The sequence below is a fragment of the Halichoerus grypus genome, chromosome X, assembly GCF_964656455.1.
Source record: "Halichoerus grypus chromosome X, mHalGry1.hap1.1, whole genome shotgun sequence".
Taxonomy (NCBI): domain Eukaryota; kingdom Metazoa; phylum Chordata; class Mammalia; order Carnivora; family Phocidae; genus Halichoerus; species Halichoerus grypus.
The window spans coordinates 83,298,460-83,315,837 of record NC_135727.1 but is presented as its reverse complement, the minus strand read 5'-3'; the positions used below and the strand labels follow the sequence as shown (position 1 = coordinate 83,315,837).

At 42.5% G+C, this 17,378-nt stretch overlaps 2 protein-coding genes across 9 annotated transcripts; both read right to left on the bottom strand.

The window, feature by feature from the left end:
* Positions 1-1,896: 1,896 nt before the first annotated feature.
* On the bottom strand, positions 1,897-13,983 carry LOC118554886 (spindlin-2). 5 transcript variants are annotated; one of them, XM_036122749.2, is made up of 2 exons: positions 13,854-13,983; positions 1,897-2,845 (listed from the first exon to the last, which is right to left on the bottom strand). In XM_036122749.2, the coding sequence occupies exon 2, from the start codon at positions 2,841-2,843 to the stop codon at positions 2,067-2,069; it is 777 nt and encodes a 258-aa protein (XP_035978642.1). In that variant the 5' UTR covers positions 2,844-2,845; positions 13,854-13,983; the 3' UTR covers positions 1,897-2,066. The 5 variants fall into 5 exon arrangements, with proteins under 5 accessions (XP_035978642.1, XP_035978638.1, XP_035978639.1 ...); XM_036122745.2 differs by lacking the exon at positions 13,854-13,983 and adding an exon at positions 3,451-3,787; XM_036122746.2 differs by lacking the exon at positions 13,854-13,983 and adding an exon at positions 3,463-3,787.
* On the bottom strand, positions 13,132-15,166 carry LOC118554888 (spindlin-2). 4 transcript variants are annotated; one of them, XM_036122752.2, is made up of 2 exons: positions 14,698-15,166; positions 13,132-14,080 (listed from the first exon to the last, which is right to left on the bottom strand). In XM_036122752.2, exon 2 carries the CDS (start codon positions 14,076-14,078, stop codon positions 13,302-13,304), a length of 777 nt encoding a protein of 258 aa, XP_035978645.1. In that variant the 5' UTR covers positions 14,079-14,080; positions 14,698-15,166; the 3' UTR covers positions 13,132-13,301. The 4 variants fall into 4 exon arrangements, with proteins under 4 accessions (XP_035978645.1, XP_035978647.1, XP_035978644.1 ...); XM_036122754.2 differs by having other exon boundaries at positions 14,753-15,166; XM_036122751.2 differs by having other exon boundaries at positions 14,686-15,165.
* Between the last annotated feature and the right edge of the window lie 2,212 nt (positions 15,167-17,378).

Genomic DNA, 17,378 nt, shown 5'->3' with positions numbered 1-17,378 from the left:
GATGTATGAAAGAAAGAAAACTAATCCCTGCAAGGTGGGCTTGCCATGGGCAATTCTTCAGGCAAACCATTTCAGGCCATGTTGGGTGGAAATAATGAACTGGAATTACCACCTTTGTTCGACTTCTGGAAGCTCCTTGCCAACAGCTACACCCCTGCCCCACTATGTATGGAGTTAGGGAAGCCTGGGGAGTGGGGTCACCTTAACTCTTTCTTTGAGGGCAGGGGTATATTTTAGTGAAGTGTGGGGTGGGGAAACCAGAGAGAGTGTCTTGAAGGGACCTTCCACAGCAGGACTGGGGAAAGGCAAGGAGAAAAAGAGGACACAGACCCATGTGTTGGGGCGCCATATCTCTGAGGGACTTTATTGGCGTTACTGCACCCTCTCCCCACTAACCACCGCCCTTATAGGTGGCATTATACAGTTGAAGAAGTTAGTTATACAAAGTCACAACTCCCAGCCCGACTGCCCCATGCCATCCATCTCACCTGGAAACAGAGATGCACAAACTTCCATCACAGCTTCTCTGTGTGCTTGGGGTGGGCAAGACTTGCCAGGATGTACCTGTGAAGGGTCGGTAGCCACCAGCTTTGTCGGGGTATAGCCTGAATGGGGCTTCTGGAGGCAGCAGACCTCCATTCAGTGAAGCATTGGGTGGAGCCACCTGTGGTTTCAGGCAGCTGCTGAGAGAAGCATGGACTGTCAAGTACTCCCCATGTGCTGGAGAGAAACATTAGGCTCAATCCTCTGATGCCCCTCCTCTACAGGGAGGCAAGGCACAGTCCAATAGGAGAAAGAACAGCGAGGGGACTCCTGTACCTGTGTTCAGCAAGGTTCCTTTTTTTTTTTTTTTTTGGTAAAATACTTTCCAAACCCAAGGTGGCACATCTGAGTCCTGAGCACCCCGCTGACCCATTCCCCACAAGAACTGTTTATCCAGCATAGGGGGAATGAACCAAGAACTTCAGGTCCAAGACTTACTGCACCTGGGTCCTCTGGGAAAAGTGAGGAGGCTGCTCACAGCCCCCTGCTCATGGGGTGTCAGGTTAGCGTGTTTAGGCTAAGGCTTGGGGTTCTACTCGGCAGGTGTGGCATGAGCTCTCTGAAGTAAGAAAAGCCTTTTAGGTATAAAGTTGGCTCCTGCTTAACTCTTGAGTCATCCCTGTCAAAATGCCATTCTAGGGAACTTCCAATCCATTTGGTTCTTTGACAGATGTCACATCCTTTCTGCACAGACCGAGGGAGAACAATGTGGATACTGCCAGAAGTCCAACTTTTTCCCGGGCCTCCCCATCTCTCATGGGCTCCACTCCCCACACCTCCTTTTCTGTGTTCTCACTTCCTCTGTCGGTCTTCTCCTTGGAATTCTTTCTTCCTCAGTATTCCTCCCCTTCTGGCTCCTTACTCATGCATAGACCCTCCTTTTGAGTATCCTTTAGTCCCTCTCCAGATTCCTGCCAACTCCTTCTTTCTCCCGCCTTGCTCTGGACCTCTTCTAAGCTTCTTTGTGTCCCTCTCTGCTCAAGGCATTCTGTCTGTCTTCCTCTAAGTCCCAAGATCTCACTCTCCCTCTGTTATTCTCCACCCCCTCCCAGTTGGGTGCCTCTCTCTTAGGTCATCCCTCCCCCAGAGAGCCTCTCCATTTCTGGCCCTGCCCCACCTCTTCCTAAGCAGTCACCTCCCCTTCTCCCTCCCCCCACAGCCCATCTCTAGTTCCTTCTCCTCCCCCATCTCTGGACCAGGCCAGCTAAGTCCTATTCCATTTTTAGATGACTGATTATGATACTAGCTGAACCTTATTCACAGCCTGCATTTACAGCTGTCCCTTCCTTCCATGCCCCATCCACCAAACACACCCAATCTTTTCAACATGACAAAGTCCTTACACACAGCATGTCATGTCCACATAAATTTGTATTTTTCAGAACAAAACAACAGTTATGCTGGCAGAGATGTTGAATTAACAGGGACCCTTAAGCTTTCAATACACTGAAAAGCAACATTATTTTGCATGTCTACAAAGTATACATTTGTTTTCACAAATGTGGCAAAGTTTACCCTAACAGTTAGGACTTTTTCACCAAATCATAGACATAGATATGGAAATCATCATCAAACTTGATGAAATACACAGAGGGTTTGGCTTCCACTTGGTGAATGACCATGCCAATCCGTTTGGAGCCATCTTCTTTGGTATATTCCACATGTTTACCTATCAGGCCATCTACAACTCCTCCTGGCTCCCTCTCTGCTGGAGGAGACTCACTGGACTCTGGCATGATACGGAGGTCTCCTTCTTTATAATCATCTAGAAGCTGGTACATGTACAAGACAGGATCTTTCTCATAGGTAATATAAAACCAGGCTTTCATGATAGGTGCTTGGGCTAAGACCATTCCCCTCCATTCATCCTTAGAACCATGCTCACCCTCAAACATATGTTCCACAGCTTTACCAATTATGGTGTTTGCAAGGTTTGCATCACTCACTTGAGATGATGCCACCCTGTCGGAAAGAATTTTAAGAGACAAAACTCTTTCATCTCTGTGAAGTTCCAGTCCATAGACACAGTCAATTCCATCATATTTGACCAGATAAAGAGAGGGATTTATAGGCACCTGATCCAGAACGGTTCCTTTCCACTGGGTGATGGGCTCATCACCTTCCTTCCATCCATGCGAAATTCTGCAGCCCACGATGTTCCTGCGGGACTGGGATGAAGGTCTACCCCTCTGCTTCTTTTGGGAGGCTTTTTTCTTCGTCATGTTTGCCGACCCAGTGGCCCGGCCCACAGCTGCCCTGGTTTGTTGCCCTTCAGCCTCCTGTGCGTTGGGGGTCTTCATGCCTGCAGGGGGAGAAGAGAAGATAAGAGAGAAACATTCAACATGACATAAGGTGAAGTTCTCCCAACAGCGACGTGTCTATGTACCCTGCGCCAGAACCTAAATTTTTCCCATGAGCCTGGCAGCAGTGCTGGAAATCCTGGCTGCGTGCCTGCCAAGTGCTCTCCCTCCTAGGTTCCTTTAGGCTGCGGGGAAGGGCGGCAGCGGCAGTGGTGCTGGCTGGGGTTTGGAACTCTGCAGGAGGGGGCGGGCTACCTCCTTGTTCAGAACCCACTGCCTCCATCACCGGCCACTGGCCCCCACTCTCAATCCCCTGCAAAGCGCCTATCCCTTCACCGCCTTAACCCGCACGCACTCCCTGTCGTCCTGCCCTGGACGCCTCAGCCTGCTGCCCTATATACGCCCCTTGTCTACCCAGGATCGCTTTCCCGGCATCCAGTGCCCTCGCTTCCCCAGGCTCACCTTCAATTTCTTGCCTGGCTCCTAACGCCACCCCGTTTCCTATTTCCCATCGCACTCCCCTACTCCAGCCTCACCCGGCGCCCGCCCCCACCCCTTATCTCCTGCAGGAGTCCACCCCATCCCCCTTCTCCATCCTGGAGCCCACCAATGGCCTTGCCCTGCCTGGCGTCCACCGTCCCGGATCGCGGGCCTCACGTGCCCAAATCGGACACCTCGCTGCTGCCTCCGCGGTGAGCCTGTGTCGAAGGAAGATCAGCAGGCGACGAGCCGGGTGCCTGCACCGGCTGGGAGGGGAGGATCCGTAGGCGGGGAGCGCGACTAGCAGGGCGGCTGGGTAGGCGAAGAGGATGGCGGCGGTATCCCCAGCTCTGAGCTTCGCGGGCCCTCCGCCTCCCTGTCGGCGGCGGCGGCCCCTCTGCCACATCGGGCTCCCACCAGCCGCTGCTGCAGCCGCAGTCTCCTCCCTCTTTCCGTAGCGCAGCTTCCTGCCAGGAGTGAGGCCTCCCCTTCCTGCCAAACACTGTTTGCCCACCCCCCTCCCCCCCACTTTTAAGCCCACCACCTTGAGCCTGAGAGTTGCTCTTGTTCTCAAGGTCCTGGCCCTTTCTGAAAGGAGTCGCGGAGCCCTCAAGTATCCGCCCCTCCCCCATTTACCCTCCTCTCTGCTACCCATTTCTGGACCCATTAGTTCCTCTGCTCACCTCCAACTCCACCCTCTCAGTGCCCCTTGCCCCATCTGTTTTCCTCTTCCAGGAATTAGTCTTTTCTTCTTCCCAGGACCCTTGTGTACTTATTTTTTATACATAAATCTGTGTTTTGTTTGTTTTTATAATTTACAAGGATTTGTGGTGGGAAGAGAGAAATGTGCTAGTGCTCAGTTTGCCATCTTGACCCAATCTCTGTGTAATTTTTTTTTTTCTGACTGCTTGTTCTTGTATTTTACTTCTTAGAGGATTTTCTCCCTTTTTCTTTTCTTTTCTTTCTTTTTTCTTTTACTATATTGCAAACGAATATTTGCAAGAAGTTAACACTGTAAATTTCACAATATTGATGTGAAGAAAATAATCAAATGCAGTTCATTCCAGCTCCCATTCACCAGGGCTCACAACAAAATTTTAATACTCATTATTTCTCTTTGTCATTTTTCTTGGCTCTTACAAAACTGGGATAATTTTCCATATGCCAATTTCATTTCCTGCTCGTTTCCATATAGACTAAGCATTCTCTCAGGACATTAGATATTTTTGAAATCATTATTCCCATTATTCATTTGAGAAATATTTATTGAGCACCTTTTACATGACTGGTCATCAGTCTATAAAACTCAATTTTACAGTGACCACAAGTTAACTTTTCTCCCATTACTGTACATTTAGTATACTGTTTCCCCCATAATGGTAATATGATCCATTTATCAGAAAGGAGAGCTTAGGAAAAACAACTTTACAAAAAAATTAGGGAGAGTGGTGGTTTTAAAATTCAGTGGAGAAAGACTGGGTATTCTTTAAGAGATGCTGAAATAATTCTTTAAATATTTGGGGAAATTTTACACTAAATTTATTCCCATTTCAAAATTAATTTGTTAAAATGTAAAATGAAGGAAAATAAAGCACAAGAAAAAGCAAATGAACCAAAGAGCAGTAAACAATATGAATATTTAATAAGTACTAGATCAGGTGAACAGTTACTGAATTAGGTGATGGGTTGAATGTTAACAGAATAAGCTTAAAACAATAAAATAATTCCTAAAAGGGAGAATATGATCAATAAAAATCTTGACTCAACAATCAAATTATGAAAGAACATTAAAATATTAATGTCGCTGAGCATGAGAAAAGTGTTTCACATTTAATGCTGATGCAAATGAAAATTCATCCATTTTTTTATGGAAAACGATTTGCAGATACATTTTCCTTCATGTAAGGGTTTATTTAGTTCTGGTTGACCCTTATTCCTGGGATATCACACCTGGCATCCCAACCAAAAGTGAAGAGGGCTTACCAGGGCTCTAGACTCCAAATTCTGTATCCTTAGTTTCAACAAGATGTCATAATCTCTTCTTAGCTTCTAAGACTTTTAGCAGTTCCCTCTAGAATGGGTTAACTTCCCCAAGGGAAAAACATTCACCAAATTCACTCTTTCTCTCTTGAACCTGTTCTCCCCTATATCTCAGCTGGGTAATTATTTCCTATATTCTTAATTTTCAGTTGCCTTTGCAGATTTAGTTTTTGCTATTTCATCCAGTTTTTGTTTTTTCAATGAATGTTTCTTGAATTACTGGTTCTTATCACTAAAATCCAAAACCCAATAATTTATTATAAAATATATGTGTTCAACTATTTGTAATAACTCTAAACTGGAAATCACCCAAATTTTCATCAACAGTAGACTGGATATGTGTTGGCATTTTCATATATGGGACTACAACCACATTCAACAACATGAATAAATCTTACAAATATGTTGAAAAACGAAGACAACAAAAGGGCACATATTTTTCTTTCCAATTTATTTAAACACCAAAAACAGTCAAACTAATCTATTGCTTTAAAAGTTAAAATAACAGTTACTCTTCCAAAGATATTTTCCAAACAGATGATAACAATTCCCCTTCCACCAGTACTTGATGAAAGAACACTTTTGTGGAGACATTTTTGAATGAGTATATATGGCAAGAAGGGATCATATAAATGCTGAGCAGCAAAATGTGTTGAATTGTAACATCTTTTGGTATTGCAGCCTAGCATCCAATCACAGTTCTTCTGGTAATAATGCCCCCATTTTCTTTTTTGGAACAACTTAAGTCTGACCTTTCAGAGCATTGAAACACGGTTAGAGTGATTGTTTTAGGAGTAGGCACACAACCTAGTCAGAGACAATGAGGCACAATGATATTTTGCACAAACTCCTGGGTATGAAGTAGATGATCTTTTCCATTGGACATAAGTGAACCTGAGAGGATATCAAGATCAAGTTGCTCTATTAATCTTACCATCATCTGGAGACTAAGGATGTAAGCAGCACGGAGAAGAGATCAGAGCCAAGATAAGCAAAAAAGGGAGATTGTTGTTCTAGTGATCCCACTCTAAAAAGTTACTCTAAGCTAATCATGGTAATATTCCTCCTGCAAGTGATTGGTTTAGCATTTGGCGTATGATCTAATCCTGGCCAATTAAACATAATATTATGTCTGCTCGGGAGCTCTGAAAAAATTGTCTTTCCTCTTAAGAAAGAGAAACAGGAAATAATGTTTCCTTTTATTTTTTTAGGATGTTATGTCATATATAACCCTTGGAATCTCTATAACCAGCCTGAGGGCAAAACCAGCATAATGAAGATGACAAAGGGGGGAATGGGAATGCTCTGATCATTTCATTTAGCTGCTGATCAGACCCATTTCTGGACTCCTACTTCTGACTCAAAGTGATGAGATAGAAAAAAAAATTTTTATAGATAAAGCAATTTGAGTCTGTGTTTACTATTACTTGCAATTCAAGGTATCTTAAATGGCAAAGTGTTTGTTTCATAAATGTATGTCTATCTGTGCTTTATACATAAAAATACATATAAAAATATCAAGCTTGATGTAAAGTTAAGAATAAGTAAAATTTGAAGATAGAAGTTAAATTAAAAATTAGAAAGCTACTAACTTCTAACTTAACTGTATTTGTTGAGAGATTTTAATGGAATTTATTTACCTACATAAATGATAATGTATAAATTTACATATGTAAATTATAAATTTATATACATATCATTATAATCATATTTTAAAAATAATTTGAAAACTATTTTTCCAACAGAAGCAAAACAATTGAAAAAAATAATTTTTTAAAAGTTATTTTTAGTGAACTCAACTTTTAACTAGTTTTATATAAGTTTTAACTAGCTGCTATTTATTCATATATCACTGACATTTTTTTCTTTGCATCATTTGGCACAAATGAGTTGGACTTTTGTAGAATTAAATATATGCTGTTTTAATTCTCAAAGCCCACCTTACACACAAGGGCATGGAGGATAAAACATAAAGGTAGTCAAGGACAGCCAATAGGCACACATAGGCCATTTAAAAGTCCTCCAGTCACAGCCACCTATTTGCTAAGGTTTTGTAATACTGATCTTGCATACATTTTGTATATCTTCCATGAACTCAGTGTCAGTGTTGCGCATGGGATATCCAAGAAAACCCAATGAGAATGATTTTAAAAATAAGATTTTGTCAGAAACGTTTGAGCTTTGGAGGGTCACAAACCACTGTAACAGGTAAGATTCTTTTCATCTCCCATACCAGGGATCAATTTTCTCCCCCTTTGGGGGCAATACCATCCTAGTTGAGAATGCTGATCTAGGGATTGCAGGGTAAAGCAAGAAGATTCATTTGGATATCAACTGTAATGGGAAGCCTTTGGAGAGTTTCAAGTTTTAAATATAATCTCATTTATATTTTTAAAGGATCACTGGCTATATGTGGAAAATTGAAGGAAAGGCAAGGAGACCTTAGTTCCGCACACCCAATTTAATCAGGGGTAAGGACTTACCTTCTTTTCTATAATTTTTAATTATTGAGTCAACACCCTTCTCCCTCCAAGCTGCCAAAGCATCAGGTCTTGTGTTTACTGTTTTTGTTTTCAGTTCTCTGTTCATTGTTGGTCCCTGGGGATTTTCCTCACACTCTTTAAAGCTCAGCTATACATTGAATAGGTGATCTGTCATATTTTAGCTAACATTTTAAAGTGATTTTAATGAAAGAGTATTTCTCTATCCACATTTTGGTCTCTTTTAAGCCAGTGGATTAATTAGGCACTCCTGTGGACAACCAGTGGTGTAGTTTTCTCTCTTCATGATGGAGATAGGAGGATTATAGGGGAATCAGATAAGTCATACCCATACTTTAAGAAGGCTCTCCTTGAATGTCTGCTGTTGCTTCTTTAATGAGTGAGCTAGGCAGTTCACATTTTATCTCAGAAGCTTCTCAAATTGGTTTTAAAAAGGACATTAAAATCCTTTAAAATATATTTTTAATATTTTTAAATATTTTATTTATATTTATATTATATAGAATATATATTTATATTTAGATAATATATACTTATATATAATAATTTTATATAATATAATAAATTCATATATCTTTTTATATAAGTTATCATATATTTATATATGTGTATTACATTAACATATATTATAGTAATATATATTTAATTATATTACATATTATATATAATATATAATGTATTATTATATTAACATACAATAATACAATATTATATATGGCATGTAATATATAATATAATCTATAATATATAATTAATAAATATATTACAGATTATTATATATCTTAATTATATTAATTAATAATATATCATAGATTATTATATATAAATATATTAACATAATTAATATATACTTATATAATATGATTATGTATTTATATACTTATATATAATTAATTATATAATTATATATTAATATATAATATAATAATTATATTAATACAAATATATTTATAATTTAAATATTTAATATTTTAAAATATTTTAAAATTTAAAATATTTTAAAATATTAATCCCCTAGACTATAACCCATTGAAAATTATGTTCAGTATGTTGTACAATATATTAACTACACAAAGTTAAGAAATTATGGACAAAATGGGTGAAAGGGTTCAAAATCTACAAATTTCCAATTATAAAATAAATAAGTCATGGGGATGTCATGTTGTCATGTGCACCATGATGACTATAGCTAATGTACTGCATCGCATACTTAAAAGTTGCTAAGAGAGTAGATCTTAAAATTTCTCATCACAAGGAAAAAATTTTGTAACTATGTGTGGTGATCACTTCACAATATTTACAAATATCAAATTATTATGTTGTATACCTGAAATTAATATAATGTGTCAATTATGTCCTTCAATAAGCAATTATTTTTTTAAAAGACATTTCATTTTCATTCTCCTACCAAGTCTATGTATAATAGTTGTCAAATAGGACCCTCATTCCCCTGGCCTCATGTCTCCCAATAATTTCTTTAATTGGTGAGCTTGCTAGAAGTTGGACATGTGAGAAACCTTTTGAGTTGTCTCTTGGATTTATCTCTTTTAGGTAGAAGAAGCAATCCAATTTATATTCAAACATAGAGTAAGCTTTGCAGGCCAGGGGCACCTGTCTATCGGGGAGGCCTGCAGTTATTCGGTTCTGCCTATGACTAGGTGAAGTTTGAGGAAGTCCTTGTGACCTCATAGCTAAGTATGTCCTCCAATTTAGCTTTTATCAATTATAAAGGAGATATTTCGACTTCCATTTGTGTAATTATTATGCTTGTCTCTCAAATGGTTACAAACTTACAAAAAGAAAAAGGATTTTATTTATCCGTATTCTGAAACCTCAACCAAAACATTACGTTGAGCTGTGGCACAATTTAAATCTGGGAGGGAAGGAGTAGCCTTTATGGGTATGCCAGGACATGCATTACTTCTCTAATGTAAATACAGGAAATGGGTTATTAAGAAATGTATTGTCATCTCTAAGACAGGAAAGAAGACTTTGGGCATTCCAAAGTGGTACTTTGCAATTGTTTCTAGTAATGACCTGGGAAAGGGTTGGGAGATTCTGATCATATCTCTTTAATAGTAATGCATACAAAAAACTAGATTGTGTGATCCAATCACTAATAACTAATCACTACTACCATACGACCTCCATTTTAAAGTTATACTCAGAAAGGACAATATCACTTGAGCTTGGGAAATGGGGAATGGGATGTGACCTAGGCAATACACTTTGAATAATTCTATAAGTATAGGTCTCTGTCCTTTACCCAGACACAGTACAAGGTCAAGACCTGTCTAAATCCTTCCTGCTTTTGAACAATTATGTTAAATCCTATTATGTTAAATCCTTTAAAACTAACTGTTTTAAACCCATGACAAAATCAGCTTGGGTACCTGCTGCCCATTACCATGATAGCATCTTTAATTTCTCACTTGGGTCCAATAGAAGAACTAGAAAACATTCCAAGGAAGTAAGGCTGAGAATAAAAATTTGCATAAGTTTTTGTCAGTGTCTCTTTCACCAGGAGGTCATTACATCAGCATCATACACCCAATCTGAGGCACTAAGAGCCCAAATGCTTCATTTGTTGTTTTTCTTGAGATGTTATTTGGCTCAAGGAGATCAGAAAATCTGGAATCTGGTGTTGTCATTGACCACCCCCCATCAATTTCTCTTCCACCAGATACCTTCTCTAAGCTCAAATTATGGCTATGTTTCAAAATATATCCAGAATTCCACCCATTCTCATTATACCAACTGCTGTCAGACAGGATTAACACATCATTACCTGTTACCTGGAATACTGGATTACTCCTGAAAAAAATTCCCTTTTTCCATCCATGTTTATTTTGTTCATTACCATATCACCAGTACCTGTGCCTGAAGACTGCCTGGCAGAGAGCCCACCTAAAGTAAGGATTGGTGGGATGAAGACAAAGCAAATGAATTAAAAAGCAAATGGGGTCTGCTTAAGCCAAAAGTAGAGCTAGGCAGTTCCCCCTGGGTCTAGCCCCAAAGCTACAAGTGCAAATGCCTTCAGGGGACAACTGGGAATTTTATTAGAGTGAATCAGGCCAGCTGGGGGGCATGGCTAGTTTGAGAGAACATTCAGAGTCTAAAATGGGCTGAGCCCTTCCTCAGACCCAGCTGCTTGTATTCTTGTTGGAATGTGGGCCATAATCCTCAGTTTATTGTTTTGTTTTCAGGTGGGCCAGAAATACGGATTTTTGTAATGTGAAATCTCCCAAATGTCTAAGTAACTAATTTAAAAATAGAAAACAATAAAAACACCAGGATCAAACAAAACATGACAGCTGGCTGAAATTTGGCCCATGGGTGGCCTGCAGGTGTTTTGCTAGACTAAATTTCATGATGTATGAAAGAAAGAAAACTAATCCCTGCAAGGTGGGCTTGCCATGGGCAATTCTTCAGGCAAACCATTTCAGGCCATGTTGGGTGGAAATAATGAACTGGAATTACCACCTTTGTTCGACTTCTGGAAGCTCCTTGCCAACAGCTACACCCCTGCCCCACTATGTATGGAGTTAGGGAAGCCTGGGGAGTGGGGTCACCTTAACTCTTTCTTTGAGGGCAGGGGTATATTTTAGTGAAGTGTGGGGTGGGGAAACCAGAGAGAGTGTCTTGAAGGGACCTTCCACAGCAGGACTGGGGAAAGGCAAGGAGAAAAAGAGGACACAGACCCATGTGTTGGGGCGCCATATCTCTGAGGGACTTTATTGGCGTTACTGCACCCTCTCCCCACTAACCACCGCCCTTATAGGTGGCATTATACAGTTGAAGAAGTTAGTTATACAAAGTCACAACTCCCAGCCCGACTGCCCCATGCCATCCATCTCACCTGGAAACAGAGATGCACAAACTTCCATCACAGCTTCTCTGTGTGCTTGGGGTGGGCAAGACTTGCCAGGATGTACCTGTGAAGGGTCGGTAGCCACCAGCTTTGTCGGGGTATAGCCTGAATGGGGCTTCTGGAGGCAGCAGACCTCCATTCAGTGAAGCATTGGGTGGAGCCACCTGTGGTTTCAGGCAGCTGCTGAGAGAAGCATGGACTGTCAAGTACTCCCCATGTGCTGGAGAGAAACATTAGGCTCAATCCTCTGATGCCCCTCCTCTACAGGGAGGCAAGGCACAGTCCAATAGGAGAAAGAACAGCGAGGGGACTCCTGTACCTGTGTTCAGCAAGGTTCCTTTTTTTTTTTTTTTTTGGTAAAATACTTTCCAAACCCAAGGTGGCACATCTGAGTCCTGAGCACCCCGCTGACCCATTCCCCACAAGAACTGTTTATCCAGCATAGGGGGAATGAACCAAGAACTTCAGGTCCAAGACTTACTGCACCTGGGTCCTCTGGGAAAAGTGAGGAGGCTGCTCACAGCCCCCTGCTCATGGGGTGTCAGGTTAGCGTGTTTAGGCTAAGGCTTGGGGTTCTACTCGGCAGGTGTGGCATGAGCTCTCTGAAGTAAGAAAAGCCTTTTAGGTATAAAGTTGGCTCCTGCTTAACTCTTGAGTCATCCCTGTCAAAATGCCATTCTAGGGAACTTCCAATCCATTTGGTTCTTTGACAGATGTCACATCCTTTCTGCACAGACCGAGGGAGAACAATGTGGATACTGCCAGAAGTCCAACTTTTTCCCGGGCCTCCCCATCTCTCATGGGCTCCACTCCCCACACCTCCTTTTCTGTGTTCTCACTTCCTCTGTCGGTCTTCTCCTTGGAATTCTTTCTTCCTCAGTATTCCTCCCCTTCTGGCTCCTTACTCATGCATAGACCCTCCTTTTGAGTATCCTTTAGTCCCTCTCCAGATTCCTGCCAACTCCTTCTTTCTCCCGCCTTGCTCTGGACCTCTTCTAAGCTTCTTTGTGTCCCTCTCTGCTCAAGGCATTCTGTCTGTCTTCCTCTAAGTCCCAAGATCTCACTCTCCCTCTGTTATTCTCCACCCCCTCCCAGTTGGGTGCCTCTCTCTTAGGTCATCCCTCCCCCAGAGAGCCTCTCCATTTCTGGCCCTGCCCCACCTCTTCCTAAGCAGTCACCTCCCCTTCTCCCTCCCCCCACAGCCCATCTCTAGTTCCTTCTCCTCCCCCATCTCTGGACCAGGCCAGCTAAGTCCTATTCCATTTTTAGATGACTGATTATGATACTAGCTGAACCTTATTCACAGCCTGCATTTACAGCTGTCCCTTCCTTCCATGCCCCATCCACCAAACACACCCAATCTTTTCAACATGACAAAGTCCTTACACACAGCATGTCATGTCCACATAAATTTGTATTTTTCAGAACAAAACAACAGTTATGCTGGCAGAGATGTTGAATTAACAGGGACCCTTAAGCTTTCAATACACTGAAAAGCAACATTATTTTGCATGTCTACAAAGTATACATTTGTTTTCACAAATGTGGCAAAGTTTACCCTAACAGTTAGGACTTTTTCACCAAATCATAGACATAGATATGGAAATCATCATCAAACTTGATGAAATACACAGAGGGTTTGGCTTCCACTTGGTGAATGACCATGCCAATCCGTTTGGAGCCATCTTCTTTGGTATATTCCACATGTTTACCTATCAGGCCATCTACAACTCCTCCTGGCTCCCTCTCTGCTGGAGGAGACTCACTGGACTCTGGCATGATACGGAGGTCTCCTTCTTTATAATCATCTAGAAGCTGGTACATGTACAAGACAGGATCTTTCTCATAGGTAATATAAAACCAGGCTTTCATGATAGGTGCTTGGGCTAAGACCATTCCCCTCCATTCATCCTTAGAACCATGCTCACCCTCAAACATATGTTCCACAGCTTTACCAATTATGGTGTTTGCAAGGTTTGCATCACTCACTTGAGATGATGCCACCCTGTCGGAAAGAATTTTAAGAGACAAAACTCTTTCATCTCTGTGAAGTTCCAGTCCATAGACACAGTCAATTCCATCATATTTGACCAGATAAAGAGAGGGATTTATAGGCACCTGATCCAGAACGGTTCCTTTCCACTGGGTGATGGGCTCATCACCTTCCTTCCATCCATGCGAAATTCTGCAGCCCACGATGTTCCTGCGGGACTGGGACGAAGGTCTACCCCTCTGCTTCTTTTGGGAGGCTTTTTTCTTCGTCATGTTTGCCGACCCAGTGGCCCGGCCCACAGCTGCCCTGGTTTGTTGCCCTTCAGCCTCCTGTGCGTTGGGGGTCTTCATGCCTGCAGGGGGAGAAGAGAAGATAAGAGAGAAACATTCAACATGACATAAGGTGAAGTTCTCCCAACAGCGACGTGTCTATGTACCCTGCGCCAGAACCTAAATTTTTCCCATGAGCCTGGCAGCAGTGCTGGAAATCCTGGCTGCGTGCCTGCCAAGTGCTCTCCCTCCTAGGTTCCTTTAGGCTGCGGGGAAGGGCGGCAGCGGCAGTGGTGCTGGCTGGGGTTTGGAACTCTGCAGGAGGGGGCGGGCTACCTCCTTGTTCAGAACCCACTGCCTCCATCACCGGCCACTGGCCCCCACTCTCAATCCCCTGCAAAGCGCCTATCCCTTCACCGCCTTAACCCGCACGCACTCCCTGTCGTCCTGCCCTGGACGCCTCAGCCTGCTGCCCTATATACGCCCCTTGTCTACCCAGGATCGCTTTCCCGGCATCCAGTGCCCTCGCTTCCCCAGGCTCACCTTCAATTTCTTGCCTGGCTCCTAACGCCACCCCGTTTCCTATTTCCCATCGCACTCCCCTACTCCAGCCTCACCCGGCGCCCGCCCCCACCCCTTATCTCCTGCAGGAGTCCACCCCATCCCCCTTCTCCATCCTGGAGCCCACCAATGGCCTTGCCCTGCCTGGCGTCCACCGTCCCGGATCGCGGGCCTCACGTGCCCAAATCGGACACCTCGCTGCTGCCTCCGCGGTGAGCCTGTGTCGAAGGAAGATCAGCAGGCGACGAGCCGGGTGCCTGCACCGGCTGGGAGGGGAGGATCCGTAGGCGGGGAGCGCGACTAGCAGGGCGGCTGGGTAGGCGAAGAGGATGGCGGCGGTATCCCCAGCTCTGAGCTTCGCGGGCCCTCCGCCTCCCTGTCGGCGGCGGCGGCCCCTCTGCCACATCGGGCTCCCACCAGCCGCTGCTGCCGCCGCAGTCTCCTCCCTCTTTCTGTATAGGAGTAGAGTTTTCAGTTTCCTGTTGGTAAAGAGGCCTCCCCTTCCTGGTAAACACTAGGCAACCAGCCTTCCTAGTCCTGAATGAACTCCTGGTCGGCTCCTCCTCTTTCCAAAATTCAGATCCTTGGGATTTATAGGTTGTCCTTTCCTCTTCCTGTGTACCAGCACCATCTCAGGCTCTCTAGCTCCACCTCTCATCTCCCCTGCTGGAGTGTCTTTTCATTTTTCGCATATTCTGCACACTTTTTGTATACAGACAAATTGACCAGGAAATACCCAAAATACATATGAATACAGAAATCCTTTATATTCGTACAAAAATATATGTATGCACACACACACACACACACACACACACATATATATGCACATTGTCTCTATGTATTTACAGATAATCATATCCCCAGACACATAAATCCAAATACACACCTCTGCAATCACACAACACACAGACATAATTCTCTGAATACACATACACAGAAATACATATAATAAGAGCTTTTCCAAAGCAGGCTTAGGCATCTTAGATTTGGAGATCTAGCTTTGGAGAAATAGTGTCTTATTTTAAACTGAGGGAGTTATTCTTGAATGTGATTACAGTTACTAATAACCTTAGCTAGTTTTGCATAGAATGACATCCATTTTGAGTCTTGTTTGTAATGTTTTCTGTTGTGAATAGATTTTTTCAACAATATCTTATAATTCTCTAAAATATCAATATTATGGTGCTATATCTGGTAGGTTGTTATCAGTTACTTGCAAGAGGAAAGCAATCTTGGGGTGCCTGGGTGGCTCAGTTGGTTAAGCATCTGCCTTCACCTCAGGTCATAATCTGGGGGTCGTGGGACCAAGCCCAGGGTTGGGCTTCCTGCTCAGCAGAGAGCTTGCTTCTTCCTCTCCCTTTGCCCCTCCCCGAGGTTTCTCTCTCTTTCTCTCTCAAATAAATAAATAAAATTAAAAAAAAAGAGGACAGCAATCTCAAACTGGTTCAAAATAAACATTATTTACTGGTTCATTATTTGAAAAATCTGATAGGTATCAGATTAGGGTTAATCTATGTGCTCAGTTTCATGAGTGTCCCCTCCAAATTCATGTTTATGTCCTAGCCCCTAGTACCTCAGAATGTGAATGTATTTGGAGTTAGGGCCTTTAAAGCAGTAATTAATGTAAAATGGCATCACATGGGTAGACGTTAATCCAATATTACTGGTGTCTTTATTTATTTTATTTTTTTAAAGATTTTATTTATTTATTTGAGAGAGAGAGAGCACATGAGAGGGGGAGGGCCAGAGGGAGAAGCAGACACCCCGCTGAGCGGGGAGCCCGATGCGGGACTCGATCCTGGGACTCCAGGATCATGACCTGAGCCGAAGGCAGTCGCTTAACCAACTGAGCCACCCAGGCGCCCTTACTGGTGTCTTTAAAAGAAGAGGATATTAGAACACAGACACACATGAAAGAAAGAACATAACAAAGAGAGTGGGAGAAAATGGCCATCTACAAGCCAAGGAGAGAAGCTTTAAATCTTGGACTTGGACACCGTGATCCTGGATTTATAACTTCCAGAACTGGGAGAAAATAATTTGCATTATTTAAGCCACTGAGTCTTTGTTACTTTTTTATGACAGTCCTAATAAATGAATATATTCAGTAAAGACATCCAAAGCCAGTTTTTTTTTTGTCTTCTATTTTCTCTCTGATGTCAGTTTCATCCTGAAGTATATGTTACAATATGGCTGTCAACAACTTTGGCAGTTATATACTTCCTTATTATTATGCAGTGACAGAACCTGTACAAAAACTTTTCTTTTGTAGTTTTTAATTTTATTATATTATGTTAGTCACCATACAATACATCATTAGTTTTCGATGTAGTGATCCACGATCCATTGGTTTCGTATAACACCCAGTGCTCCATGCAGTACGTGCCCTCCTTAATACCCATCACCGGGCTAACCAATCCTCCCTCCCCCTCCCCTCTAGAACCCTGTTTGTTTCTCAGGTCCATAGTCTCTCATGGTTCATCTCTCCCTCCAATTCCCCCCCCTCATTTTTCCCTTCCTTCTCATAATGTCCTCCATGTTATTCCTTATGTTCCACAAATAAGTGAAACCATATGATAATTGACTTTCTCTGCTTGACTTATTTCGCTTAGCATAATCTCCTCCAGTCCCATCCATGTTGATGTAAAAGTTGGGTATTCATCTTTTCTGATGGCTGAGTAATATTCCATTGTATATATGGACCACATCTTCTTTATCCATTCATCTGTTGAAGGGCATCTCGTCTCTTTCCACAGTTTGGCTATTGCGGACATTGCTGCTATGAACATTGGGGTGCATATGGCCCTTCTTTTCACT

Excerpts from the sequence above, each read along its gene's own strand:
- LOC118554888 (XM_036122752.2), bottom strand. The coding sequence starts at position 14,078 with ATGAAGACCCCCAACGCACAGGAGGCTGAAGGGCAACAAACCAGGGCA.
- LOC118554886 (XM_036122749.2), bottom strand. The coding sequence starts at position 2,843 with ATGAAGACCCCCAACGCACAGGAGGCTGAAGGGCAACAAACCAGGGCA.